This window comes from Ailuropoda melanoleuca, chromosome 8 (assembly GCF_002007445.2).
Source record: "Ailuropoda melanoleuca isolate Jingjing chromosome 8, ASM200744v2, whole genome shotgun sequence".
NCBI classification, from domain to species: domain Eukaryota; kingdom Metazoa; phylum Chordata; class Mammalia; order Carnivora; family Ursidae; genus Ailuropoda; species Ailuropoda melanoleuca.
In genome coordinates, this window is record NC_048225.1 from 9,669,239 (window position 1) to 9,688,040 (window position 18,802).

The 18,802-nt window shown below is 49.6% G+C and overlaps 1 protein-coding gene across 21 annotated transcripts in view; it reads left to right on the top strand.

Moving 5' to 3' along the window:
- NCAM1 (neural cell adhesion molecule 1) overlaps positions 1-18,802 on the top strand; it is a 300,907-nt gene that overhangs the window by 256,928 nt on the left and 25,177 nt on the right. For 9 of the 21 annotated variants that reach the window (XM_034665766.1, XM_019807846.2, XM_034665767.1 and 6 more), the window contains 5 exons: positions 1,834-1,984; positions 2,351-2,535; positions 2,837-2,933; positions 3,253-3,423; positions 5,087-5,218. In XM_034665766.1, the coding sequence (XP_034521657.1) occupies positions 1,834-1,984; positions 2,351-2,535; positions 2,837-2,933; positions 3,253-3,423; positions 5,087-5,218 (736 nt within the window). Of the gene's footprint in view, positions 1-1,833; positions 1,985-2,350; positions 2,536-2,836; positions 2,934-3,252; positions 3,424-5,086; positions 5,219-6,348; positions 6,364-8,635; positions 8,639-10,546; positions 10,595-12,178; positions 12,221-15,464; positions 15,468-18,802 lie in introns of all 21 variants that reach the window. The other 12 variants (XM_034665764.1, XM_034665765.1, XM_019807845.2 and 9 more) reach the window with 5 other exon arrangements.

The window sequence follows — 18,802 nt, forward strand, 5'->3', positions numbered from 1 at the left end:
ATCCTGCTGTGTTTGGGCCAGACAGGAGTGACAAACATGTCAGGTCAGCCCTTAGAGATACTTGCAGGGATGCTGTCAAGGCCACTCGTTTAGACTGATAGGTTAATTTTTGTATAGCTCTTGGAAGTTGCCACTGGGATGTATTGGGACAACCCTGTCAGCTCACAAGTAAAGGGAGTCCCGGGGGGTGCCTGGGTGGCTCAGTCGTTAAGCGTCTGCCTTCGGCTCAGGTCATGATCCCAGGATCCTGGGATCGAGCCCCATATCGGGCTCCCTGCTCAGCAGAAAGCCTGCTTCCGCCTCTCCCACTCCCCCTGCTTGTGTTCCCTCTCTTGCTGTGTCTCTCTCTGTCAAATAAATAAAGTCTTTAAAAAGAAAAGGGGGGGTCCCAGGATCCGGGGACCCTTGGATGTCTCAAGGTGTTCTAGTCAAGTGCTCCACACCTGTCTGTTGTCATCTCTTACTAATGTGTGGCATCTCCTCAACCAGTCAGCCTTGCAGACTTACAGGTCAGATGGGAGTTGAGAGCCATGGACATCAGGCACTCCTCTGAGAGCGGAGTGGCCCTTAGGCAGTGATGATTTTGCTTGGCTCTTTGTCTCCTTGCCAGCAGTGGTGTTTCAGCTTTCAGATATGAACCTCAATGGGGCTTAAATGCCTGACATGAATTAATTCCATTTGTGATGGTCAGAGGGACTTCTTGGGACAAGTCTTCGGAGACTGCCCCACAAGGCCCATGGGACCCTGCTTTTGAGCTGCCCAAACCGGCTGTGTGTGACATTGCAATTCTGGGTTTCGGGCTTCCAAACCAGCACGTCCGAAGAACCTGAATGGAACAGGTGCTCTTTCATTCTTTAAAGGCCCAACCCCATGGGACGACAGATGCTATACGCAGAGCACGCACCTGTCCATCTCCACAGAATATCATTTGCCGGAGATAAGAGTGTGGCGCAGCCTACAAGGAGCAAGACTCCTTCTTCAGATTACCAACTTTCTTGAGGATCTGAACTTGGGCAACATGCCCAGACTTTTCCTAGGCCAGCAACCATTTCACTTCGAGTGTCAAGGCAGGAGCCCCTTGGAAGTATTCCAGGACCCATTGCCTAGGGATCATAAGCTTGTTTGACCAATCACTGGAATTCCAGAGACTCAGGAAGCCAATCATTGTATCAAGGGCTAGAACATAGAATCTGGTGGTGACTTCCTGGGACTCTGTGCCACTGTCCCTGGAAAGGGGACCCAGTGACCCAGTGACCCTCACTTCCAGCTCAACAGCTCCTGATCGTCGAGTTGTTGGACTTTCTCTTGAATGAAATAATTTTACTTTTAAGCCTTCAAGAAAGCGAGACATCTGCAAAAATATAGGTTTCTTGTATGATTTCTTGCATTTGGCACATTCAGATTTCCCATTATGCATGCATGCCCCATGGAACTGGCAGATGGGCAGACTCCTGGAAGGAAAGCGTAGGGTGCAGGTTTCCCAGAATCTCATGAAGCAAAGCTGTTGCTGCTGGATCTGCTGGCCAGGGCTTTTGCTTCCATCTTAGATGTGCCAAACAAAGTTGTCTTGGGGGACCTTGGTTGTCCTTGCCCAAACCGATCTTGTCACAGAGTGTAGGCTGCTTCGTATAAACTGGGTCCCATTTTCTATTTTGGATACACTCAAGTTCCCATGGTGCTCTCCAGAGCCTCCCACGCTATTTGGGACCTTAAGTAAGAGACAAGGGCACAGCTTGGGGAGAGGATGTGAGACTGGTCCCAGACAAGAGATGGCCCAGTCTCCTACCCCCAGCCCTGCCTCGGGCTCTCACGCTCTCTCTTTCCTCCCGGCAGACTCTGGACGGGCACATGGTGGTGCGTAGCCACGCCCGCTTGTCCTCCCTGACCCTGAAGAGCATCCAGTACACAGACGCCGGAGAATACATCTGCACCGCCAGCAACACCATCGGCCAGGACTCCCAGTCCATGTACCTGGAAGTGCAGTGTGAGCAGCAGCTGTGGAAATGCGAGGGGGTGGGGACCAGCCAGGGTCAGGCTGGAAGGGGACAAGAGCAGCCAGGACCTGAGCTGTGCCCCAGAGCTCTGCTCACGCTCCCTGTGACGGTTGCCCGAGGCCGTTCCAGAGCTCTGCTCCCAAGTCCTCCCCTCACACTGTCCCAGGCTTCTTACAGGCTCACAAGCCCTCCATCTTCCTGTTCAGCTCACAGGACTGCTGAACCAGCCTGACCTTTACTACACCCTGGCACTGGCTCTGCTTCAGGGCACGCCGCCCTCCCGGGGCTAGGAGATGGGGTGTGCAGGGCTCCTCTGTAGTCGTGGTCTTCCTGATAGGCATTGCTGTTCCTTGCAGATGCCCCCAAGCTGCAGGGCCCCGTGGCTGTGTACACTTGGGAGGGGAACCAGGTGAACATCACCTGCGAGGTATTTGCCTACCCCAGTGCCACCATCTCATGGTTTCGAGATGGTCAGCTGCTGCCAAGCTCCAACTACAGTAATATCAAGATCTACAACACGCCGTCCGCCAGCTATCTGGAGGTAGGTCGTGGTGGATGCCGGGGCGCGGGGAGAAGGCACAGTCTGACTCTGGATAGGCTCCTGTATGCAGCTAAAATCTTCTCCCTTGCTTCTCTGGTATCCTGAGCAGGGGAGCCATCAGCTACAGAAGAAACTGAGCCTCAGCACTGGCCCCTTGGCAACTCTCTCTGGCTTAAGGCTGGGCTGGAGCTAATGGTTCATGTTTTCCTGGTTCTGTTCTTTACAAATTCATCCAATAAAGATCTGAGTCGGTGGCCGCTCCATGGGACACATATAACCCACAAGCTCCTTCTTTCCACAGGTGACCCCAGACTCTGAAAATGATTTCGGAAATTACAACTGTACTGCGGTAAACCGCATTGGACAGGAGTCTCTGGAGTTCATCCTTGTCCAAGCAGGTGAGTACCCCTTATGGATGCCCTACCTTTACCCTTGCTGGCCTATTCCATGCCCTTTGGTGACACCAGGAGAGTGAAAGAAGAAAGGGCCAGGATAGCCAAAGGCAGAGGGTCCAGAAGCAGGGAGCCTGTGGAGGCTCAAGGGTGTGGGCACAGGGCAGGTTGGGAGAGAGTCCTATGGTGAGGTGGGCCGGGGGACAGGATATAGGCGACAAGATTCCCAAGAATGAGCAGAAATGAGAGACGTGCTTTGCGGCTGAGAGTCATGTCCTGGATCTAATGGGGCTCACCTGGGTCTCCAAATGTGCCCTCCCCACAGACACCCCATCTTCACCATCCATCGACCAGGTGGAGCCATACTCTAGCACAGCACAGGTGCAGTTTGATGAACCAGAGGCCACAGGTGGGGTGCCCATCCTCAAATACAAGGCTGAGTGGAGAGCAGTGGGCGAGGAAGTGTGGCATTTCAAGTGGTATGATGCCAAAGAAGGTAAGTGGGGAAGAGTCGGCATTTCCTTTAGAAGAATGGGTTGCTCGGTGTTTGGCAGGCACTCACCCCGGGTCCAGACACCTTGACTGCCCGTTGGGGTGGCGTGGCACTCTGCTCTCACCGGCTGAGGGTGCCACAGTCCAACACTTGCCATCCATTCATCTTCCTGTGCTGCAGCACCAACCCTGTCCCTCCAGAATTAGGGCACGGTCGAATCTCCTCTAGAATTGTTGGCCTTCTGTCCCCTGGTTCCTCGGGACCTGCTTCTCGGGACCATGCTAAGATGGATGGGGCCATCTCAACCACGTTCCAAGCAGAAGCCCTGCTTAGGTGCTGAGCACAACCAGAGTAGTGGGGTCCACCCCTGCCCTGCACCTGTGGGTGCCCTGGGGCTGCAGGTTCCCTGCCAGCACCCCCCCAGTCCTGCTTGGCGTACTCAGGGACTGTCGTGTAATTACGGTGTTAACCAAGTAACAAATTGCCTGAGAGAAAAGTCTGCTCTTAAGTCCATCCTGTGATATATTCCCAAACTCAAAGTTTGGAAGATAACCCTGATGCCTGCAGTTTGAGCTCAGGCCATTTTGCCCAGAGGACCGAGTATATAACTGTGTCTGACTCTCCGTTTGGGGTTAAATCAGGATACGTCAGTGAAGTATGCTTTGTTTCTGGAGAAAGTTTGGATCCCAGTCCTGTCTGGTAACAGGGTCAGCCACCTCCTGATCGCGTTTTACTGAGAATTTGTTTCACCAGGAAGCTTCCATCACTCCTTCAGCTTTTGGGGTGGGGGGCACCTGGGAGGAATTTCTGTGCTGTCAGGATTGGAGCCAGGAGAAAACAATCTCTTTACCTCCCTAACTTCCCTCTGAAATCTCACACCAACTTTATGGCGAGTTGATCCCTTGTTACGATATGTCCAACTGGCTTCTTTTTTTTTCTCTTTGTCATTGCTACAGCTGGATTTCCTCCCTTTTTTATATCTTTTAAAAATTCAAGTATAATTAACTTTCTAGTTCTATTTTTGTTGTAGCAAAATATGTAAAATATGAAATTTACCATTTTAGCCATTTTTAAGTTGAATGCCATTAAGTACATTCACATTATTGTGCAACCGTCACCACCATCCATCTCCAGAACTTTCTCGTGATCCTAAACTCAGCGCCCGTTAAACACTAACTCCCCTCCCACCTCCTGCCAGCCCTGGCAGCCACCATTCTACTCCTGTCTCTGGGTAGTTGCCTATCCCAAGTACTTCCTGTGAGTGGAATCCTACAGTCCTTGTCCTTTTGTGTCTGACTTATTGCACTTAGCTGATGTCCTTGGGGTTCATCTACACTGTTGCACATGTCGGAGCTTCGTTCCTTGTTAAGGCTGACTGATACTCCATCGTATCACACCCCATTCTGGGTATCCACTCACCCACTGAGGGCTCTCCCACCCTTTGGCTCTTGTGAGCAATGCTCCAGTGAACCTGGGCCCACAGGTGTCTGTTCCAGTCCATGCTTTCAAAGCTTTTGTGTGTGTACCCAGACGTGCTATCGCTGGATCACATGGTAATGCTAGGTTCACGTTTTTGAGGACCCGCTGTGCTGTATTCCACAGCAACTACACCATTTTACCAATAGGCTTTCCGTCCTTTGTGATCCTTCTCATCTTCTCACAACAGCCAACATGGAGGGCATTGTCACCATCGTGGGCCTGAAGCCTGAGACCACGTATGCCGTGCGGCTGGCAGCCCTCAACGGCAAGGGTCTGGGTGAGATCAGCACAGCCTCCGAGTTCAAGACTCAGCCAGTCCGTAAGTACAAGCGGCGCCCTGTCTCTTCCCCACACCCACCCACTTTTCCCGGGGGACAGAGGGGACCCTGAGCTGCCCTGTCCTTTGTTCAGATGACAGCTTTTTGTCTTTCAGATTGCTCTGCTCAGGGAGGGCTCGCCTCCTAGCCCCGTGGCCCTCAGTGATGGCTGCTATCTAGCCCCTTATGCAGTCTTCCCCAAAGAGCTTGGTGACACTGTCGCAGTAGCTGGTCCCACTTGCTAGCATGGCAGCCAGGGAGGGAAACACTGGCGCCTCGTGCTGGGGAACTGGGCAGGGGCACGGCAGCGTGTTGTGGAGGGATGTGGCAGATTTTGCTTTTTGACTCAGGTCACAAAGGCCCTAAAGCACCCTGTGACTTGAAGGAAGAGGGAAAAGACAGTGATGGTTCATGTAATTAGTCGTGGGATTTTTGATGCAGCAGAGATATTACATTGTAGAAAAGAGACCACTCTGGGATATATGTGCAGTAGCAAGACCCCAGCAACGCAAAAGGGGAAGGAGAGCTGAGGCCTCCGCCTCCTGCTCCCCCTCCCTCCTGCCACGAGCATACATCAGGGTCTCCCTCCCTTGTGGCCTCCTTCGAGAGAGGCACTTCTTCCTAATGCACTCAGGATGGCATCTGCTTTCCTCCGTCATTCCCTCTTTCCTTACACCATGCCACCATGCTTTCCCTCCCGTCCTACCAACAGCTCTGGACGAGCCGTGCTCCAGGAACACCCTCCACACTCCCAGACTGCTGCCCTGGGAGGACAGTGCGCCCACCCAGCTGGAGCCGGGGCAGTAAACCCAGACTCCTTGAGCGCTCACGGCTCCCTGGGTCCTCTCTGATTCCTGGGCTTAGCACGCACACAGGGCAACCCCTCGCTCCTTCTCTTCGAAGCCAGAGGCCTGCAAAGCAACCCTGTACTTCTTCCAGAAACAGAAGGCCCGCCTCATCTTCCTTCTGCAGGAATTGCTTCTTTCTGGATTTGAAATAACTTGATAATTTGAATTTCCAGCTCCATGTGCCTTGCAGAGCCTATTCATTTCTTTTACATCTTTTTTTTTTTCCCCTTGGGTCTGTCTCTTGTCTTTTCTTTTCGTCTGTGTTCCATCCATGGGAAATGCAGACAGCCCTCTTCCACGTAAGTGCCTCTTCATACCTCATTATCTGTTTCGATAGTGTTAACATCCGCTAGTCCTAGTTCTTAATTTAGTTCCGGTCCCTTTTTTTGTCCCCTAGGCTGAAGTAGATGATACCGTCCGGGCCCTAACCACACTGACCTTAGTCTAGTTGTGATCTTGTTAATGTCTGTAGGTTTTACTCCAAGAGGCTAACACGCGTCCTGTTCTAGAGCATGCGACTTTTGTGTCCTTCGAAGTTGTGTTTATTTATTAATTTCTGTGTGTGACGATTACCCCATGGCAATGCTGATGCGTGCCCAGCCAAGCACGGTGGGAGTCTGCAGGGGGTCTCCGGGTAACACACGACAGCACCGCCTCACCTTCTGCCTGGATGCCAGGAAAGTGACCACAGCCTCACCAGGGATTCAGAATCCCTTCCAGGAAAAAGCAGCTGAAAGGATTTTCACATTTGCTTTTAGGAGATAAAAGAATTGAGCTCATAGCCCCTTCCCTTTTCTGTCTATGGTGGCCGGAGGGCTCTGGGAGGCCCAAGCAGCAGCTGCAGCTGGAAAGCATAGCATGAGCTTTGGCTCCGAGTCACAGGTACGTCCTGCAGGCAGCTGCGGGGCATTAAACGACCACTTCCGGCCAGTTCTGTTCTTCAGCACTAGGTTCTTGCAACGTGCATGTCGTGTTTGGGAAAGACTGACTGGCCACTTAGTAACGTCACCATCCAGCATAAGCGGAGCGGGGGTGGGGGGAATTCTCCGTGGGAAGGACATGTAAGCTGCAAATAGTGAATATAAGGAGCAAGGGTTACAGGAGGCTGGGCCGCTGCTCCGGGGCCGAAGGGGTCTGACCTGGCCTGCGAGACATGCCCAAACACCACTCCCGCTGAGCCCAGCCTCTTGCTTCCTGGGCTGAGCTCAGAATAGTGAAGGGGAGTGTTACCCTGTTACCCGGAGAGATTCAGAGAAAAGGTATTCAGAAAACTGCACACTCTTTTCATAAAAAACTCCCAGCTCCTGAAAGGCACTCAGGGAAGCTTATCTTTTTAAAATTTATTCAGAAATATTGCAGCAACAGCAGAAAGTAAGGAGCTCAGTGTAGGCATTCTGAGATTTTGAGCAACTGCTAAATCCATGATCTCAGCAGACATGGTTCCTGAATGAACCAGTTCTGGAAGGAGTCAGGACTGGGGACTGGCATTGTCAGGTCAAGACTGACAGCTCTCTGCTCTGGCAGCAGCTGTGCCCCAAGTAAACTCAGAAGGAGCACCTCTGACCCTGAGAGCACCTTCCTCCTGGACCCTTAATCTGAGCTTCACTTTCCGTGATTCTGGATTTTATCAGTAAAGGAACGGTGGCTCAGTTATGTGACAGAGAGGAAGGCCGAGATGAGGCTTCCTTTTGCATTTCTAACCAGTACCTGGGGTCTGAGTACTGAAAAAGGGTAACTGGGTCTTAGACTTCAAAGCCCATCCGTGGTTTTCATTCATTGCCGGTTCAGCCCTTACAAAGGTGAGAATTTCTTAAGCAGATGCTATGTTTTAAAAGTCAGTGTTTAATTTAAAAAGAGAGACCTCCAGACCTTGTTGTTACCTGCACCAAGATTCCAAGAACCCCTCTGGAAAAGAGCGGCCGGCTGTCCATTCCTAGTAGGTCATGAATGGCACAGCAGCAGGCATTGCTAGTGGCATGCGAAGTCAGTTTCCTCAATCATCTCATGAAGTTATGGCCTAAAAAATCAAACTTCTAAATAAGGAGATTCATGGCAGAGCCTTAGCGCTGAGCGCCTTTGTCAAGAACTTAAGTGGGTTAAGAGCTCGAGGGATACACAGAACGTCATACTCTAATGAAAGGTGGCTGTTACAGTCTTTCCTGTACCCTCGTGACCTTCCTAGAAGAGCTGAAGTGAGGGCCTAGCCCAAGGGGGTGTCTGGACCCATCCTGAAGTAGGCTACAGTTGGGGGACTGGCTCCAGCATCTTCCGCTGCCATGCCAATACTCACTCACTCTACTAGGAAGTGAGGGCGCATTTTAGGAAGGACCTCTCTGAGTTCTCAGTCCCCTTCCTCAGAAGGCACCAAAGTTGTCTGAAATTAGGTAAATAAAATCAGCCATCCATGTAGCTGCATGCTTCCACCAAGCCCAGGTGGTATTGGTCTCTGACACTGGCTCGTCTCGCCCACTGACCGTGCTTTCCCCTCCCATGATGTTGGGGTGCAGATGCACGCCCTGATGCCGTGACACTGGAGTTAGGCCCTAGGAGCACCCTCACCCCAAGGGGGAGAAGGTACGGGCTCAATAAACTGTCATACTGAACAGAGTCATGGCTGTCAGACACCCCCATACCCACCCCCCACCCCAGTTAGGAGGCGGTGGGTGAGAGCCGGTGCATTTTGCATTAATCACTTGAAGTTCCTTGAGATGTGCCAATAATGGGGTTGCTTTCTTGGTTCCTTAATAGACTTATCCCCATGCAGGGGCATGACCATGTCAGAGTAGGGATGAGCAGGTGAAACTAGCCAAAGCCACAAATACCTCAAAGAGTCCTGCTTCTGAGCTGCCATATCAGAGAGCCTGGCTCACCTGTTTGAAGATCCCTTTCTGTGCGGTTCCTAAATGTGTGTGAAGGTAACGAGGAAGCAGTGACTCCAAACAGATAAATAGAGCTCCTGCCTGGAAGAATGTCCCTGTTTCATGTATTTTTAGGCCAGATGTCTGCATGTTGTCATGAAGCTTTTATATGGAAAGCTCACAACCTCTGTTTGCCTTGGGAGGCGCTGCTTCCCCACAAGAGCTGCTGAAGCCCTAAAGACGTGATGTGGCCATTGTTATGCATCCTTTCCTCCATGATCGAGCCACACACCTTCAGAATTTCGTTGCCTGAACGTCGCCTCTTAATTCGCTTCTGAACCACGAAGCAAAATAGACAATTTCTTTCAGGGTGTAAAGATCATGAAGGAGTCTCTACTTTTTGAAAGAGGCATCTTGAGATTTTTGTCTTCACATTTTGCCCCCTAGATGGCACGTTCCAAGTATAAACTAAATGCATTCTAAAACACATAAAACTCCGTCCCTTTGCCAGAATAATATGGACGGTGATGCAAACAATTCAAGCCAAAAAAGTACAAGAGAAAGAAGGAGAGAGAAAGAGATACACTTGCACCGGAATTAACCAGACCATCAGCTCACAGTGAGTTCAGTGGGCACCTTGCTCTGATTCCAGTGACACTCTGCTCGTGTGGTTTAATGAGATGCTTCATCTGGAAGAGAAAAGGAAGACCAAACCATGAGTGCGCCAAGGCGATGCTGGTGACAAGGTGATGTTCTTCCAGATTTTCATCTTGCTCTCAAAGGAGACTTGGTTTTATGATTATTGATGGGATCACCTCTGAATATTTGCCAGTGAAAAACTAAAGATCTTTTCAATGTCCAGAATGTCTCGATGCACCATTTCTAACATTCCTCCAAGCAGAAAGTTGGGTTAGTGTTACTTTATTTACCCCCGGTCTCTTCAGCATTCCCTTCTTCCGAGAGAGAGTGAGCCTAACACTCAGTGTTACTTGCATTGGTCTCCACACTCACAGCAGCCTCCAGAGAATCGCCTTCTGTAGAGCTTTGGAGGGCAGCAGTGGTTATAGTATCATCTAGATGCCCAGCAATCCTGGACCTCACCCAGCGGTAAACAGCAAGTGGGATAGTCATTTCTGTTTCTTTGGAACTTGAGATTAGAGAGTGAGGCATACAGGCTTTGCTGTGAGTATGTGCCCTGAGTGTAGACATAGGCCTGTCTAGAAGCACATACAGACATCTACCCCATGAAGAACCAAAGCTGCCTTTTTCCCACGTTCACCTTAACCTGGGGTCCAGGCTGCCTTTCCTCCTGATATCTGAGCCTGAGGACGCAGCTGGTCCCGCTGAATTGGCTCTTTGTTCGGGCAGGGTTGGAGTCTGTCGCTGCTCCTGGCCTAGTCCCTGACCTGAACGCAGGGCTTTCAGACACACAGGCTCCCGGTTCGAAGTCTGGGAGCCCAGCTGTCTGCTGGTCCACGGGCCACCTTCCTCCTCGCCATAACCCGCTTCAGCTTCGGCCGCTGACACCCCTGGGTCGGGTCTTGGATTTTTTCATTCAGTGTCTGTCTGCCTCAATGAGCTTCTTTCCCTTTTTTTTTTTTCACTTTCATTTTTCTTTTCTCAGTGGCTCCTGCTAGCTCTTCCACCCCTGTTCCATTGTCTCCTCCAGATAGTGAGTATCATTTTCTTCATCCATCTCTCTGCAGGTTGCTTTCCACCAGCCACAGTGGGTCTGCGTAATGTTATCTCCTTCACTAGGTGATAATTCAACTCTGTTGGCAGAAAGCAGCGCCAGGTTTTAGAGAAGCAAATGAGAAAAGAAATAGGCTCAGGGCCTCCCAGATTCAGGGGAGGCAGCACTCCCCCCGAAGAGTAGGCAAGTGACGGGCACGGCTCTGGACAGAAAATCCCGCAGTCAGGCTTCCCGGGGCTGGCACGGTCCAGCCCTGTCCTCGGGACTCTTCGTGGGCTGGACCCGAGCTGACATTTGGAGAAACCAAAGGAATTTGCCAAGAAAAATATCAATTCTGCAGGGTCATAAGAAATGCTTTGGGGTGTTGTGTTTTCACCCTTCATTTTAATTGGCACAGTTGGATTCAGACATTGAAATTAGATAGTGAGGCCTGTAGCTCTTGCTTTTCCATAAATGCATACTTGTCTCGTAAATATTTGCGGGAAAATAAACAGTGTCTGCTTGCAGATGTGCCTGGCGGTAGGCGCTTCGGCAAATTATTTAACCCTTCGTAAGTGAGCCCTCTCTTTCTCTTCCATAAAATAGGATGAGTAATCGCCCTTCTCCCCCACCACCCCCCTAAAAAACGTTATAGCGCTTAGCAAGCTGTGTCTACCCACCCCGAGGCAGGACCGCTAAGCCTGGCAGTGACGTCGCCTGGTCAGTCTCCAACCTCGTCATTCCTGACTGAGCCTCTCTCACTTACGGTCTTATTTCATTTGGCCTCCCTGCCCTTCTGTTCCCCTGGGGACTCGAGAGAGAGCTTTGTGCCTGCGACTCTTTGGAGTTTTGAGCCCAGCTCTCAGGGAGGGGCGGGGGTGGAGAGCAAAGGGAGACAGCAGCTGCGTGAGGCCCGAGGTATCAGTGCGGCAGGTGCTCGGGGCGGGCAGGGCGGCGCCACCCGCCTGGCTCAGGCACGGCCGCACTCTAGGCACAGCCTCAGGGGGTGGAGGGGACACTCCAGCCCTGGGCTCAGAAGCCTCCTATTGCATCTGTTTGGCTTAGCAACGGGGTCACCACCCCCAGGTGGTGCTTTCCAGGCTTGGGAACCAGAGACAGCCTTGGGTTCAAATCCCGTGTCTGCTCCTTCTGTGTCCGGCTGAGTGGCCTTGAATGAGCCACTCCTGGGCCACAGAGTCCTTATCTCTCTGATGAAGGATAGACTCTACCTCTCTCGTAGGTATCTGTGAAAATGAAAACAGTGCCCAGCACAAGGTAGCTGGAACTTGTGGTAAGAATAAATGAGGTTATATTATTTCTTGCCACATGAGAGTAACTTGTCAGCAAAATCTCTGATTTCTTTAAAGTATCCATATTTCTCTTGATAAAACAGGGGGAAAGACGTGAGAGAATATCCCCCTCACCATCTCTTTCTTTTCTTTAGATCTATATGTATCTCTGATATGCAGGCACACGTACACAGTCCTATAAAGACGCGTGCATGTATTTACTTATGAGTATAATTTGTATCTCCATGCTCTCCTTCACCTTTCTGTGCCCTGTCTGCCCTTCATGTCTCCATAGCAACCTGGCCTCTTCCTGCCCTCACAACCACAGAACCGGCTAGTGAGTACAGAGTTATGGCGGCTCTTGGCCAGATTGCTGCGTGTTGCTGAGCTGACTTCTGGGTCACAGTGCTGCCTGTCCTTGTCCCTTGTATTAAAAGTAACAGTTATGAATGCATGGAGGCTCTTCTCCTGGTGTGGTTTCCTAAGCATGCAGTCTGCGTGGCCAAGAGAACAGACCCAGCACCATCACAAGGGCTGGGATGATTATTTGAAGAATATGCTGCGTGAGGAGTTTTCCAGATTTCCCTTTGTGTGAAAAACAGAATAGGATTAGAGAAACACTAAGGAGACAAAAGAAGAGCATCTCCTCCCAGCTTTTGTTGTCCGTCCCCTCTGAAGCGTGCACACATGTACACACGCACATGCACACGCACAAGTAGCCAAGACTGAGAACAAGGGAAGGAATAGAGAGAATGCTGCTCGGGGAAAGGTGGAGGGTGCAGCAGAGAAGGAAGTCACGGCTCGCTCCTGACAGCGTGCCCTGCTTCGTGGGACTCGAGGCAGGGCCCAGGGGGCATGAGGAGTGCACAGAGTGCACCAGGAGGGAGAAGCCTTGCAGCCCTCCTCCTCAGCGCCGCGAAAATGGCGGCCCCAGAACACGTAGCCGGGCCCGCTCAAGTCTCTGTGCTGAGAGTCCAGGTCAGAGTTCTGGAATTCATCTGCAGAGGGTAGAGTCAGGGCCAGACTTGTGGAAAACATTACACTTCATTGCAACGGTGACCTGTTTCAAGCTAGCCTTTATAATGTTCTAATGAGGTGAGCTTGTGGGTTAGGCCTGAAGTCCCCAGTCAGCAGGAGCCTCCGGGCACACGCGTGCACGTGTGTGTGTGTGTGTGTGTGTGTGTGTGTGTATTTACAGTGGTGTCCACAGCCGTGTGGGGGTTTAGGATTTATAATATTTCTGAGCACACAGAAAAAAAAATGACACGAGCAGTAGTCAGTGGGAGAAGGCAGAAAGCAGGTATGCGAAATACAGCTCCCGCTCTGCTCCCTGGGCCAAGGGTTCTGATACATAATTGAACAGAGAAGAAAAGAGTTTCCTGATTCTGCGTGTTGCATGAAATGATTCTTTTTTTCTACTGCAGAGCATAGCTGAGGGTCTGCTTTCTTGGTGTTCTCTGTGTGTGTGTGCTGCAATGAATTTTAATTCCTGATGCTTTTGAGGTTTCATTTTGTCAGCAGAGCAGAGCGGGTGACAATGAACTGTGCTCGCATGGGTCTCACGCAGAGGATGGGTTTTTTATTTTGGGGGGTTTTTCTTTGGTTTGGTTTTGTTTTGCATTTGGGAAAGGAATGCAGTTAACCCTTTCTTCTTCAAACAGCCATGCTCCTGTCCCTTCCAGCCTGGGACAGTGTGTGTGCGAGGCAGACTAGGAGGCGGCTATAAAACGCATTTGCACAGCTCTGGTCATCTTAACGTGTCTCACTGTAGACTGGTCTTCCCTGGAATCTTGAATCCAGATTTTTACTTAAAGAGGAATTAGGTGTTCCTCCCCGACATATGTTTAATTTTTAAACATCAGACATTTCTGTCCACAGATAAGATGCCCAGTAGCAACATCAAAAGAGAAGAAAGTTTGTCTTTTTTTTTTTTCTCGTACCACTTGACTACTGACCCAAATTGTCGGTCCCAGTGGACCCTGGGGTATGAGGAAAGACAGTCACAATTGGGCAGCAACACAGGTTGCTGAGCTGATTATCAGGAGCATAATCGTATACAGTAAGGAGAAAGGTAGCACGTGTGAATGCAGCAGAACAGCACAGTAGCTAGAAGCGCACAAAAATCCATCAATCATCAGCTAGTCAATAGTGTTGAAAGTAAATATCGTCTCCTATTTTTGCTAATGTGTGTGTGTGTTGATCCATTTATAATCATGAATGAATGAAGGTATCTAGATAAGATCAAAAGAGAAACCGATCAGTTGTATATAATCCCCGCAGGGCACCGTTGGTTGGAACCCTCCAGAGCCTGTGCAGTGTGGGACAATGAGGAAGACAGGTTGTATCAGCTCACAGTGGCAAGGATGTGTAATTGGGCTACAGCATTTCTCCCGCATTATTTTTAAACAGTCGTGTGCTTTGGACAGAAAGGTACCTCCACCTCCCCTCTTTGCCCTTCTTCTCTTAGCTTCAACCAGCAATAGCCTGAATTTCCCCTTGGCCTGTGCAAGTTAAGGCGGAAAACCCAAAATGCCTTTTGATGAGGCAAATCATTCAGTAACAGATTAGACTATAAAGACAACATAGGACAAAAAGGAATATAGATAAAGCCCAACAAGAAAATCATTTTTTGAATTGTCAAGGTCAAATCCGTATCTTATCAGTGCAGCCACAAGTCTAGAGAGAGAACTGTATCCACAAATGTCCAAGCATTTGTTCAATGTCAGAGTCTTAGCTCATGGGGACAGGGGTTCAGTTTTGCTGTTAGGTGTTGACAGAGCCATCATCTCGACCACCAGAAAGAAACCTGTTCCCTTCTGCACTGGCCTCCACCTTTGTAGGTGTCTCAATTGGGGTATCTCACTGGGGGCTCCAGGACAACGTGGGTAGATGAACAGGAAAGTGAGAAAGGACCACCAGGACTGCCTTCTCTGGCCTGCATCCCCCAAAACCTTATTCAGCCCATGCCCCCTCTCCTCGTGCACCACAGGACAGGAAATGGCTTTTCTCGATGTAATGTAATATTTTGTTCCTACAGGGCACACAGTCTTGAGACTTTTCCTGCATGACCCATGTTCTCTTTCATTGCGCTTGTTTCCCAAGGATGCCGAGACATTTCTGGAATCTGTGAATAATAACTCGCTTTTCTTCTTTTCCTTCAACAGTCTCCTGGATTGACTTGGACATCCGGGTCCCGACAGAAACACCTCCCTATTTCCAAACAAGTGTACATGCTCCTTGATGTATTAATATGCAGTGTTGCCGCTGTATCTAATGCTTATTGGTGTCGTTAACCAAGTGCTCTTTATGATTTATTATCCTTCTATTTCCGGGCAGTTTGACTGTCCTCCCAATGTTTCCTATATATGCTGCTAATTTAATTTGATTTCTCCTTTTATTTAGTCTGTGATTTTGTTGTTGATTTTTTCTCCCTGCCCATTGTTTACATCAGTTTTTAATTTTTTTGTATTTTCCATGTGACCTCCTCCACTTTCCTTTCAACCAATCATGTGCGTGCGTATCATGTGACTTTGTCATGTGGCTTGCATGGTGCTGATGATGTCGTCCACGCTGGTGAACAGAAGGTAAAACTCTTTGTTCTGATTAGGGAAATAAACCTGGGACCACAGCCTCGCACCTAGGGCCCACTCATTTCTGCCTGTCTCAGATTTCCCAAGTGAAGCCATTTGAGAGATTTCCTCTCCTTCTTAGTTCACCTCTAGAATTCATCATTCTTTGCAGCCTTGACATAACGATTTGATACCATGACAGCCTTTGGTTTAACATTTCAGTTCAAGAAACTCGGCCCTGCAAACTGCTATCTACATTAAAACCACATTTGCCACGGCACAGTTTGCAAACTTGAATTTTTTCCAGATAGTTCGTAAAAATTATTTCCCAGAAAGCATTTTTGCAAATTATCTTTGTGACATTGTTGTTTAACTTTATCCAGTAGTCCTGAAAACCACAGTTGCTCTAAAATGAGTCATTTCTGTGAAAATGTGAAATGTATCTGTTTACAACACTGAAACGTTACAGAGAGAAAGGTATCAATTGCAGTGGTTCTATTTGCTCAAAACCAAAGAGAGTGCTTCATAAAATTCATGCAAATTGAGGATTTACTGAAACGAGAGATTTAAGAATTTGGAATTAAAGCAGTTTGGATTGTTGATGTGTCACTGTTTAAGAGTGACCCTCCCCCTGGCAAGGCGGGGCAGGAAATCAAAGCAGAAGTTGGCAGTTACCATGACTGGAGATCTCTTTGTAATCAGGAAGCACATGATTGACCCTTACAGCAAAGGAAATAAAATTATAGCCTAATTAAGCACAGAGCGGTGACAAAATAATTAGCTAATATTGTGACTGTCACAACCTTGTGAAAACATTTCTCGCTTACCGTAAAGAGAAAAGGAAGCCTCTACTCACAGCTTCCCCACTGTAAAATCAAACACCTATTCAAAACCTGCCCTGGGAGTCGTCATCTGCATTCTGTTCTCTTCTAACTGAAAATCGTTACTTCACATCACAACCTGAGACACACACGGGCTACACTGATCACGAAAGCCAGACTAACACCAATAACCGCCCAGTGTGCCCGTGCATGCGAGGGGTCCCCGTTTGGCCTCACGTCTCTGAGGAACTGACTGGGCGACATCCACACGGACAAAACCATCCACAGCTGTCTCGCATGCGTGTTCTCTGTTCCTGGTCCGTCCTTTTGTTTCGTTCCCCCACGTGTGTGAGCCCTGCGGATGCTTCCTTCCTGCTCGCCCTGCACACTGACCACCCCCGAGGACGTCAGCTTTCTGGCGTGGCCACTGTGCTCCTGTTGAGTCCCATTTACAACCAGACTCCTGGATGAGGTCTGGGGTCAGAGCTGTCTGTCATTTCCAAAAAGATGTGTGGTGTTTACACTGTGTGAAATGAAGTCGGGGTGTCCCCAAAACAGGGCACTATCTGATGTGCTAAGAAATTTGACCTGCCTTGAAAAGGCAACCTAATCTGTGAGTCGTAGAGCAGACAATATTGGGAGCCTAAGATTTTCTAAACTCCCAAGTCTCACCCGAAATACTGTGGTTTCATTATTCCCCTGTGGGGGACCGTGTTCTTTTAAGACATGAGGTGATGGCTCCAAAGCTAATGTACTAGGGAAAACCCGGGAGCTTCCCCCTGAGATCCGAAGTATGAGCAGATGTGGAGTTGAAACCAGTTAGTTTCTTTCTTAAAAACAAGTTTGGTCGTTTCTGTGCGGTGCTGTAATCCAGGACGAAGCGAAGCCTCACACGAACAAGGTTGAAACTGACCCACACCTCTGAAGAGAGATCTCTTCCAGACATTGTAAGCAAAGCAAGAAATGTTTGAAGATGTTTCCTGCAGTTGCCCTAAAAACGCACCTTAGCAATGGCCTTGGGTGTCGGTAAAAATGTGGCCAGTGCTAAAAAAAATCACTTAAGTGCCTGTGGAATTTGGCAGCATGATTACCCCCTCATCAAACCACATTGCCCTTCTGTGACAGACACTCTCTGGCCATTTGCAAAGGGACAGGCAGAGGACTTCTTATTCACATGAACAGCAAGCCACAGGAAATGGCCTTTAATAATAAAATTTAAGGGAACGGAGAGGCCAGAGCAAATAAAATTTATGGGGGAGAGAAATAAAGATTAGTTAAGAATGTGATTGCCTCCTTTCTCTGGACGCGAGTAAGGCTTTAAGGAGAGTGGGGCCTAACTGAGGAAGGTTTTGATGAGCAGGGAGACTCTCCCAGGAGTGGGCTTGCTGTGCCAAGCTAAGCTGCCGAAGTTTACTCTTAATATCCTGGCACCTGGTCACGGCCCAGTCTCCTTCCTCCAGTGACTCCCATGAGCCATGAGGACTCTGTGTAAATGGGCCTCCTCACCCTTCCCACCACCAGCATGTGTGCAATGAGAAGCCCCCTGCAACCCTCTGTCAGTGTGCTGCATGTCTGAGCATGGACCCCCCCCCGCACCCCCCATTCGTAAATATCTTCTTTTCTTTAGCTACTGACACTGCCTCTCCTACTAGGACATGCTGATTCTGATGAACTAAACTCCTTAACACCCACTATTCCTTCTTAGATTGAAAACATCACTAACCACCCCTTCCACTCCCTCCTTTATTTTTTTACAGCTGTGTGTCTGGATTGCCACGGGTCTCTGGCAGGTCGACACAGACTTTTCACCAGGGGTTCTGCTCTAATTGCCTTTATTCCAAAGGATTCCCTGCACTGGTGGTAGAGAGCTAGCGTGAGGGGTCTGCAGAGGGAGGCAGTGACGTGTATCGGCCCGAATCCTGGGTGCAGAGGCTGGGGGCTTTGGAAAGGGCCCAGTTCCCTAGGGCTTAGCAGTGTGAGGGCCGAAAACTCCCAGGAGCCTCGTACTTCTTTATGAGAGACCTGACGTCCGTGAAATAGTGTCGAAGATGTGCACAAACCCCCTTGTGGCCTGGGAGGCAGGAGCCGACTTAATTGTTGGAGGTTATTTCAGTCCTAACTTCCTCAGCCTGGATCAGCCCCATAACCACAAGCCACACCTTCGTGGTCATATTTTCTTTTTAAGATGATGAAACAAAGATAATTGATCAATTAATCTGTTGGTGTTTTCATGACACCCATGAGAAGGGACTTGGCATCTCTGTGGTTCAGTCTGTCAAAGTTCATTTGTTGCTGTTTCATTCATACCCCATGCTGCCCTCAGCCTTCCCACCTGCCCCCCGGCTCACACACTCACATTCATAATCCCCAAGGAAGCTGATTCGAAAGAAACGTGTAGGCCAGATGCCCCCATGACCGTGGCCTCAGAGCGAAATGCCCTTTCGGTAAGAGCCATACTCACTCGTCGTGTCCCCGTGTTCCCTGGAGCCCATGACCAGGATAGCAAAGAGGTCGTGCTAGCACAAGCAA